The 9,696-nt window shown below is 60.5% G+C and overlaps 2 protein-coding genes across 2 annotated transcripts; one reads left to right on the top strand and one right to left on the bottom strand.

Moving 5' to 3' along the window:
* Nucleotides 1–421: 421 nt before the first annotated feature.
* Nucleotides 422–5,376, bottom strand: LOC136663190 (uncharacterized). The gene is made up of 8 exons (XM_066640174.1): nt 5,082–5,376; nt 3,338–5,002; nt 2,518–2,617; nt 2,256–2,404; nt 2,025–2,137; nt 1,413–1,502; nt 628–753; nt 422–523 (listed from the first exon to the last, which is right to left on the bottom strand). Exons 1-8 carry the CDS (start codon nt 5,374–5,376, stop codon nt 422–424), a joined length of 2,640 nt encoding a protein of 879 aa, XP_066496271.1.
* Nucleotides 5,377–6,040: 664 nt separating this feature from the next.
* Nucleotides 6,041–8,348, top strand: LOC136663132 (putative glutamine amidotransferase-like class 1 domain-containing protein 3B, mitochondrial). The gene is made up of 4 exons (XM_066640096.1): nt 6,041–6,148; nt 7,368–7,539; nt 7,847–8,048; nt 8,156–8,348. The coding sequence occupies exons 1-4, from the start codon at nt 6,041–6,043 to the stop codon at nt 8,346–8,348; spliced, it is 675 nt and encodes a 224-aa protein (XP_066496193.1).
* The last annotated feature ends 1,348 nt before the right edge of the window (nt 8,349–9,696 follow it).

A 9,696-nucleotide genomic window follows, 5' to 3' on the forward strand; every position in this document is an offset into this window, starting at 1 on the left:
TGGAGCCTGCGGGGAAATGGGGCCACTTGAGTGACGAAACCCAAGGGGGCCCGTCTCACCCAGCACCCCACCTCTTCCAGCCAACAGCTTCCGGGGTGCCCATAAGCAGAACCCGTGACCAGCAGCACTCCCCCAAACTCAGAACTCAGCTCCCCCCAACCTCGTGTGCATTTCCAAGCCTGGACCTGTGCTGCTGCCACCACAAAAACATTCAGCCCAGGGAAGGGGAGAGATTTCAACACAGGGGGCTCTAGCAGGTCACTGCTGCACCTCCCCTTCTTCACCCTGGGCCCAGTTTGAGAGCAAGTGTGACTCTCAACCGGAACTATTTTGTTTTGGAGCTGCAATTGCCTCTTCAGGCCTGGCTGCTGTGATGGCATCAGGAGCTGGTGAATCCCCTTCCCCACCCACTGGGGGTGGCTCAGGGCAGAGTCTGCTGCTCAGCACTGCCCTCTGGGGCCACAGTGCCGGTGACGTGACCTGGTTGGTGCCTTCTCTGGACCTGCTCCAATATCTGCAGCACCTGGAGGGAAGAGAAAGAGGGCAAGGCTGGCTGGGCATTCTGAGAGGATGGACCAAAAAAGGGGAGTAAGAGAAGGAGCCATCGAGGGCAGCAACACAACAGACCTGGGATTCGGGGACGATGCCGACTCTGAAGAATCCCACGGTCCCACTGCTCTCGATCTTCGTGCAGTCCACCACGGTAGACGCCACAGTCTCTGGAGAAGGGCCATCGCACAGGACCGCATCCACCTCGAAAAGCCACAAACACATCAGCAAGTCCTTCTGAGACAGGGAGGACATTAGCCTCAATAGCGCTGTGATGAGATTCTCTGGAATTGCACCCTGCCCTTGGAGCCAGCACTCTGCCTTCTGTTCCCCATCCAGATGTCTGGGGTTGGTTACTTAAGGGATAAGGAGATAAAGAAAGGTGCCAGGCAGGAAAAGACCCCCTAACTGGTCCCCCAAGGCCTCCACCTCCCATTCTCCAGTTTCTGTCCATTTCTATAAAGGCCCACTGTGCTGGGAGGGGACAGGCCACTCTCACACACACCCCACGGAGCAGGGGCCGACCACTCTCTTCTAGCCTTGTCCCACGGGACAAACAAGAGTGGCGCAAGGGTGCTGTTGGGTCTTTTCTCAGGGGAGGGGGAAGACAGGATGGGGCTGGAGAGTGGGGGCTTTTCCACTCTGGCTTTCTGGAGTTTTTTCTAATCATTGGTGGCTGCACTTGATGGAAACACCAGCTGGGATTCTAAGTGGAGAAGCATTTCAGGGTTGGTTTCCACAGAATTCTGAGCCTCCAAAGTTCCACACAGGGCAGGTGAGAAAGTCCCACACGGAAAAGGCATGAAAACAAACCCAGAAGACCGAGGACTGCCACGGGGGGAAGCGGCTTGTGGTGAACCCACCTTGTCTCCCAGCTGGGCGTACACCTGGTTGTGGTGGGTTGTGTCGGCTTCTCCGGTAGGATTGGCAGACGTGACCGTAATGGGGCCAACCTGTGGACCAAGCAAAGAAGGGGCGTGCCTGGGGCAAGTAGCTGGCTTGCCAAGGAAGACGCAGGGGCAGTCCGAGTGGAGGGGAAACCCATCTAGCAAGTAGATTCTCCTCCAAGAGCAGGCAGAATTCCTCCTGGCAAAGAACTGAGATCAAACCAGGCTCCTGACTCCTTGTGGGGAGAGCTTCTTAAAGCAGAAGAGTCTTATTTGCTACCAGGCAGCCTGTCCTCCTCTCATAACTTCCAGGCACTCCCCTACTCCGCACACTGCTGCAATCCCTTGGACAAACAGGTACCCTAATAATCCAGAACATCCCTTGCAACGTGGGGGCAGACAAGCAAGTCCAGCACATTCTACATGGTTCTTATCCTGAGCCCATCAGGACTTACTAGGAGTTATCCTGAGCCCAGCAAGGTGTGTGTGTGTGGGGGGGGGTATTAAGGCAAGACTGTCCCAGATGGCTGAGCCAGAGCCCCACAACCATAAGAGAAAGACAAACAGGAAGCCACAGGGGCTGCTCACCAAGTCGATGAGATGGGTCGCAATGGAGCAATCGGGGATGCGGATGGCCACACTCTGGGGGGTGCCCACATACTTGGCAGAGTCTTCCAGGCCCAGACAGTCCACCCATTCCCCTAGGATGGAACAGAGATAGCCATGAGGACCCCACCCCCTACACCCAGAAGGGGTGGTGGTCATGACAGCCCCCTGAGGACAGAAAGGAATTGAGCAGCGGAGCTGCAGCGCCCTCACCCCGCGGCACCACCAGGCTGATAGGCGATGGCCATGCGGTTTCCATGAACTCCCAGAGGAGAGGGCTGAAGAGAGGCCTGGCTGGCTCCAGCTGTCTCAGGCTTGAGATCCAGAGGGACATGGGCCGGTCCCGAGCATGCCGCTTGGTGCTGCAGAGGAGGCAGGCAGCGGACTGGGTCAGTCATGCCTGGCAGGTACCAGGTGCGCAGACAGCACCACGTGTCTCTGCATCATCACGGCTGGGGGCCAGATCCTCTCTCACCCGTAGGCCTTCTCCACGGCATCTGGCCGACTGCAGGCTGCTGCGAGCACATACACCGTGTCGGTGGGAATCCCGCAGGCCCCGCCCTTCTTCATGAGCTCTGCAACAAAGGGGGGGGTCACCCGGCAGAAGAAGTATGGCAGATTCTTGAGGCAGGACCTCAAGGAAAGGGGTTTGGGAAGGAGGCACAACTACACTCCAGGATTTGGCATGTTTTGCCATGTAAGGGCCCAATCCTATCCAATTTTCCAGGGCCAGTGACAATGAGGTATGCGCTTCTTCCTGTGTTGGAAAGAGTCTCAGACCTCCTCAAGGTATGGGAACATTTGCTTCCTTACCTTGGGGCTACAATGTGGCTGCACTGGTGCTGGAGAGTTGACTAGGATTGGGCCTAAATCAGCTAAAATCTTCCATTGGTTGCTTGCAAGGCCTCCTTGCAATATCTGGGCGGCTTTCGGGAAACTTCAAGATGTTGAGACCCTCTGGGGCGCTTGGATTGGGTGCAGCAAATCTGGGGCTCCAACATGGAAAAACTGGGCTGACTGGCCAAGACGCTTGTCGAAGACATTGGCAGTTATGAGCGGGGCTCACATGCTCAGTTCAGTAGCAGCCCAGAGGGGGAGGGGGAGGCCAGCATGGAAAAGGCAGATCTCTCTGGTAAAATGTTTGAGTGGTGCTCAAGGGAATCAAAGTGGGCAGGAAGCTGGTGAACAGGCAGGAGTGCATCACATGCTCCCCACCTCTAAAAGGTGGGCAACTTCTGCCTAGAGGTTGGGCCTTGAAACAGCCCCGCCCTGCCCCACTTGCACTATTTCCTCACCTGCTACTTGCTTGACTGCAGACGCTCTTCTGGCTGGGAGGTGAAGGCACTTGGCGCTTTCTTCCCCAGAGCCCTGGAGCCTCACCAGGGGACGCCCCACAGGCAGCTTGGGGTACTCAAAAGTGCTGTTGACCAGGGCAGACAGGAAGCAGTAGAAGCCGACCAGGCCAAAGACCACTGAGGCAGCTGTGTCGTAGCCGGCCGGGAGGGAGCCCGCCGCATCCAGCAGGAAGCTGAGCAGGATGAGTTGGAAGGCGAGGGAGTAGGCCAGCCAGGAAATGCTCAGTGCGAGGGCGCCAAGGACCACGCAGGCATTGAGGAGCAGGAGGGGCGCAGTGCCCACAGCCACCTGGAAGCCGTGGGCAGTGCCGTAAAGCCCCCCATATCTGGCCAGGCCACAGGTGAGCCACGTGGACCCGTAGAGGATGAAAGCGCCACTCTCCAGGGTCTTGCCACGGGAGAAGGCCACGGAGCCAGACAGGAGCGCCAAAATCCCACCAGCCACCACCACCCAAGGCAGGGTGACTGTGGCAAGTGGGGACTTTGGCTCGCCCACCACCGTCATGGCCAAAGCAGCCAACATGCTTCCCGCGTAGCCAAGCGCCTCTGCATCAGCGTACTTGGAGGAGCCCAGGCAGGGGGCGTGGAGCTCCTCTCCCTCCTGGAGCTTGCACAGGCAGAGGTGGGAGAGCAGGACCTGTGGTGACTTAACACGAAAATTCCCACTGCAAAGGTGAAGAAGGGTCAGGAAGGAGGAGGCCCCCAAAATGGCCACAGTCACTGCCTGAGGACCACTTGCCCAGAAACCACCTGGACAGCAGGCCAAGGCGACGCAGAAGGCCACATAGAACAGCAAGTAGAGGCCATCGGCCAGGCTGCCAATGGCAGTGAAAAATGCTAAAGTGCCAAAGAGGGTGGCGAGTGCCAGCAAGGGTGGCATGGGGAGGAGGGGCTCCTCGGGCAGCCAGAGCCGGAGCAGGAGAGCACAGCCTCCAGTGAACTTCAGGAGGGAGGTGAGCGCAGAGGAGGTGGCAGCCAGGGTGCCCCCGGCGCGGAAGGAGCAGAGGGCAATGCCCAGCTGGCAGACCCCTCCTGCCCAGAGCCAGGGGACCTGCCCCGCAGACAGCTCACTGGTCACCCCCAGGAGTCTGCAGCTGAAGACGCTGGCGGAGAGCATGTTCAGGATCAGGCTGGCCGGGGCCAGCGGGTCGGCGCCTGCACTGCTGCCTGGGCTCTGCCCCTTTGCCAGGCGGGCACCAGGCAGGGCGAGGGTCTCTCTGCGGAGGAGGAGGAAGCAGCGCCTGCCCAGCGCAACGTAGCCCCCCGCCAGGCCAGCCAGCAGGTGGCTGCAGGCCAGGGCGGCGGCGGAGGCGTCGTCGTCGGGGGCGGCAGCGACTTCGAGGGCGCAGGCCAGCGCCAGGGCGGAGGCCAGCAGGCCCAGCGCGGCCTCCCTCCGCAGGAAGCCCGCCAGGCCGGTCAGGAGCAAGCCCAGGCCCAGGGCCGCCAGGCCGGGCACGGCTGCGCTGTGCAGGTCGGCGCCGTCGCGGAGGAGCCCCTGGCCGGCCAGGATCTGGAGCGCTCCGCAGCCGCCCCACAGCGCCGCGACGGTCGTGCAGAGGACGCCCAGCAGGGGGGCGCGTGGCTGGCGGCTCTTCCCCGGGGCCCCTGTGGGGAAGCGGCAGGCTGGTGAGGGGGCCCGCCGCACTCCGGGGCCGCCCCCCGACCCTCGGGCGCGGTGACCCACCTGCGAGCGCCAGCAGAGGGGCCAGCAGGAGCAGCAGGACCCCCAGAGCCGAGCGGGGGCCGCGCTGGGCGGCGGGCAGCGGGCAGCGGTGGGCGGCCTGGAGGAGGGACCCTGCGGGGAAGGAACAGCCCAGCAGCTGAAGCGCGCCCGGGGCCCCCTGGCCGGCTGCGCGGGGGGGCGCTGGGCCCGCCGCCCCCAGGCTCCCCCAGGGCTCCTCACCGGCCGCGATGCTCAGGAGCCCGACGGTCTGCGGCAGCGCCGCCCCCTCCTGCCCGCCGACTCGCCCCGGGGCCATCTCGCCGCCTCCGCCGCGCCCGCGCCGCCCGCATTTATGCCCCCAGGCTCGCTCGCTCCTCCCGCCGGACAGGTGGAGGGGCCGGGCGAGCGCCCGCCTGCCCCTCCCTGCCTGGCTCCCGACGGTCCGGACAGCACCAGGTCTCGCGCTGCCCAGGCCTCCCCCCGTGGCACGGGCGGCCTCGGAGCCCAATCCTGTGCAAGTCTACTCAGAAGTCAGTCCCGTCAGAGTCAGTGGGGCTTACTCTCAGGAAAGTGTGGGTAGGATTGGGCTGTTAGGGCGCTGTCCTCCTTTCCAGCGCTGATGTAGGAGTGCCAACGGGCACGCGCTGCTAGAAGGGCGGCTGGCGGGCACAGGACTGTTTTGCTGCCCCCGAAGGCGCCAGGCTGCCCCACGGCCCGGGAGCCTCCAGGGATCTTTCCAAGGGTGCCCCGCAGCGTGCTGCAGTGGGTTCTTGGAAGTCGCGCTTCGCACCTCGCGACCCCCCCCCCACGGGGAGCCCGAGAAGGGCGGTGGCCTGGAGCCCCTCCCAGAAGCAGCGGCCGGGAGACCCGCCCCAGCCCCAGCCCGGCCTGCCTGGCCCCGCCCGGGCCGGGCTTCCCCCCATAAAGGCCGGGGGGCGGCGCGGAGCCAGCCCAGGCCCGCGCGGCGGCTGCGGGCGGAGATGGGCAAGAGGGTGGCGGTGCTGCTGGCGGGCTGCGGGGCGCTGGACGGCAGCGAGGTCCACGAAGCCTCCGCCGTGGCGGTGCATCTCAGCCGGGCCGGCGCGCAGGTGAGGCGCCCCCCGCCCGAGGACGCGAGCCTGGACCCAGGACGGCTACGAGGCTCGGGCCGCTGCCTCCCTCCGGCCAGGCTCGCACAGCCTGCCTTCGCCGGGCGGGCGGAGTTCTGCAGGGCGCCTGTCTGCTGCCCGCCCGGCCGCGCCCCAGCAGCAGCGGCTTTGGCCAGGCAGGCGAAGGGAGCGGCGTCGGGGCCTCCTTGAAAGGGCTCTGCAGAGCCGGGGCCACCTGGGCAGACCTTCGCCCTGGTCAGTGGGGTAGCCTGAGGGGGTGCAAAGCAGCCTCTCCCCCTCCCCTTGGGAGCCATTGCGGGCGTGGGGAGGAGGCCCATTACACGCTGCGGTGAGGCTCCTTGCAAAACTTAGAGCCCAATGCTGTCTACTCAGAAGTAAGTACCATTATAGCCAGTGGGACTTACTCCCAGGTGAGTGTGGCTAGGATTGCAGCCTTAGTGCTTTACACACCACTGGCTACGCCACTGCTTGGGGTGGGCTCTGCTGTCCAGGGAAGTCCCACTTCCACCCTGCTCGCTCTGAGCCCCTCGCAAATCTCCGCCTGGAGAATCTTCTGCGCAGCGACTCGGTCGCTCTCCGGCTCTCTTAACACGGCGCGACTCTCTCTAACTTTAATCTTGGGCTCCGCCTAGTGGAAGAAATGGGTACTGCTGTACCGGAGACCATTGGAGTAAAGTACTGCGGAGGTGCCCACACTTTTCTGCCTGCTGGCCCCCTTGAACTCCTGGGCCACTGGCCTGCTCCCTGTAGAAGCTACAATCCTATACATTGTGTAGGGCAGCAGGTTTTTCACAATGATTCTGCGGCTCCCTTTGGCTCAGCATTTGGAAACCACTGCGGAGTCATTCAGAACCAGCGTGTGCCCCCCATTCCAGTTCCTTGGCAGAATCTCTCTTGCCCACCTGCACCACTTGCCTTCTCAAATGAAAGGGGCACAGTCTGGCTGGGCTGTCCTTTTACTGCAAGGATTCCGTGTCCTTAAGAGCTGCATGGCAGACACTTTCTTCCTCTTATCGTTGCAGCTCTGCTTAAAAAACCTGACCTGTTACATTCCTGTCTGTCAGGCAGCTGTTAAACAGCACAGAGAGGCAGTGCATGTGAGACAACGGGCAGCAGAGTAGTGCCTCTCCACCAGTGCTGTGGTGGAGCACAGTCTGGCTGCCTTGGCACACACCCTTGTCTTGTGTCGTCTTCCTAGGTAGAGTTCTATGCTCCAGACACCGACCAAGTGCACGTGGTGGACCATGTCAGGGGACAGCTCAGCAAGGAGAGACGCAATGTCCTGGTGGAGAGCGCCAGGATTGCCCGGGGCAGCGTGAGAGACTTGAGCTCCCTGAGGGTGGCAGAACTGGATGCCCTCATCATTCCAGGTAGGAGGAGCTGCTGTAAAGCCCCTGAGCAGCCAGAGCTTGACTGATGGATCTGCAGAAGCAAGGCCAGATTGGCGACTGGGCTCAGGCTGACAAGAGGCACGCTCTGTGCAAGGTGGATGGCATAAAGCCCTTCCCCAGCTCCTACCTGGGGGAACCCAAGAGTTGGCTTTTAAGAAGTATTTATTTTACTATGTAAAACACTCTGTGAACTACTCTTGCTGAAAAGCGCTACATAAATATCCCCCTTAATATTTGGGAGCCCACCCCCAGGGTCATCCTGTTCCAACCTGTTTCCTGCTCCCAGGTGGCTTTGGAGTAGCCAAGAACCTTTGCACTTGGGCTTTGGAGGGGAAGGACTGCACCATCTCTAGGCCCGTGGAGGACGCCATCAGGGCTTTCCACTCAGCTAGGAAGCCTCTGGGCTTGTGCTGCATCTCTCCCGTGCTGGCTGCCAAAATCCTCCCAGGCTGTGAGCTGACAGTTGGGCATGATCAAGAAAGCGAGATGTAAGTACCAGGGCAGGAAAGGTTTTCTAGGAGAAAGGAGACAACTGGGCCTGAGACCCTCTCACCCCAGACCCTGCCTGACCCTCTTCTGCTTCTTCCTGCCCCAGCTGGCCTCATGCCAAGACAGTCGCAGCCCTGCAGGAGCTGGGCTGCAAACATGTGAGCACGAACATTGATGAGGTCCATGTGGATGCAGAGAACAAGCTGGTGACCACGAGTGCTTTCATGTGCCAGGCTCCTGTCCACCAAGTCCACGATGGCATCGGAAAGATGGTCAGAGAGGTGCTGAAGCTGGCCTGAAGACCAGGTTGGGGAGCAGGAGGAGGGGGCAACGGGCACATGCTGCTTGGGATGCCCCACAACACTCAGTCATGATTCTGTGCTGAGTGCGGAGGCAGAATAGCTGGGTGGTGGAGGGGACATTGCCACACGGACTACCCACTTCCCTTGCCTGCTTGAACCTGGTTGCTCTGAGGGAAAACTTGTAAGCTGCCCTGCTGGTGTTCCTGCCCTTCTCCCAATAAAGCTAGAAACTAGTTCTGTGTGCAGTTTGTCATGTGCAATTGCCACCTGGTGCAAACTGGAGGTGTAAAGAGGCAGGGTTTGGATGGCTGCTGGCGAGAGTATCAGGGGCACAGGTGCAACACATCCCCCCACATTACATTTTATGCAGGTAGCATGGGTGGAAGGGGGAGGTGCTTGTCCAGGAGGTACAGAATGCTCCTAAATTTGGGCACAGGAAGAAGAACACTGAGGCCTAAAGGAAAATTGGAAGAAATGTCTTGCCAGGAGGAAATGATAGCAGCACTTGGGGGCTAAGTGAGCACTGCCCCCCTCCATATCCTACCATTTGGATCCCTGCACACACACACCCTGGACAGCAGCAGGGGCGGAAGATGACGCCTGGCCACAAAATAATATCGGCAGTCAATTAACTCTGGCTTGGGGCAAAGCCCTTTTAATGCTGCCCTGGTAGAACTGCCTGCAAAGGGACCACGTGTGAGAAAGCCACCCTTCCTCTTTGCCTCCCTATCTGCGTTGCCCAACAGCAGCAGAGTCTCCTTCCATTTATTTGTTCCTGGAAGGCATGCAGAGGCCAGCTTCTCAGCATTCAGTAGGGTTTCTTCATGATCTTCAGAAAATCCTGTTCAGTCACCTCCCCATCCCTGTCGCTATCGGCTGCATCAATCATTTCCTGCAAGGCAGAGAAGGGGCAGAGGTCATAGCAGCTACTTGGTGGAGAAGGTAGTGGGTGGTGGTGGTTTTGAAGTAAGAAAAAAAATTCACAGAGCAGAACCCAGTCAGGTCGTTCATTCCCAAAGAAAAAGATTCAACACTGGTGGGTCAGAAACCATACCTGTTTTTACTGCCCATTCGTTTCCATCTGAAGGGCTGCTTACCAGCCTCAAGAGCAGCATTTTGGGGGTTGCCCTCCCAGACTAGTCACCCAGCCATCAGCCCAATATGTAATATTGGGGAGTAGTGGGAGTCAAACTGGGCCCAGAGGCCATTCCCAGCACCTCCAGGACCACTGCAAATGCTGACCTGCAGCTCCTCATCTGTGAGGTTCTCCCCAATCTCGCTGGCAATGCGCTTGAGGTCCTTAAAGGCGATCTTGCCTGTGTCGTGGTCCTCAAACAGCTTGAAG

Source organism: Tiliqua scincoides, chromosome 12, assembly GCF_035046505.1.
Source record: "Tiliqua scincoides isolate rTilSci1 chromosome 12, rTilSci1.hap2, whole genome shotgun sequence".
Lineage (NCBI taxonomy): Eukaryota > Metazoa > Chordata > Lepidosauria > Squamata > Scincidae > Tiliqua > Tiliqua scincoides.

Coding starts and splice junctions, on each gene's coding strand:
- LOC136663190 (XM_066640174.1), bottom strand. CDS start 5,376: ATGGCCCCGGGGCGAGTCGGCGGGCAGGAGGGGGCGGCGCTGCCGCAG. Junction 2,405..2,517: donor GCCGTGGAGAAGGCCTACGG/GTGAGAGAGGAT, acceptor CCTCCTCTGCAG/CACCAAGCGGCATGCTCGGG. Junction 1,503..2,024: donor CGACCCATCTCATCGACTTG/GTGAGCAGCCCC, acceptor CTTGGTCCACAG/GTTGGCCCCATTACGGTCAC.
- LOC136663132 (XM_066640096.1), top strand. CDS start 6,041: ATGGGCAAGAGGGTGGCGGTGCTGCTGGCGGGCTGCGGGGCGCTGGAC. Junction 6,149..7,367: donor TCAGCCGGGCCGGCGCGCAG/GTGAGGCGCCCC, acceptor TCGTCTTCCTAG/GTAGAGTTCTATGCTCCAGA. Junction 7,540..7,846: donor GGATGCCCTCATCATTCCAG/GTAGGAGGAGCT, acceptor TCCTGCTCCCAG/GTGGCTTTGGAGTAGCCAAG.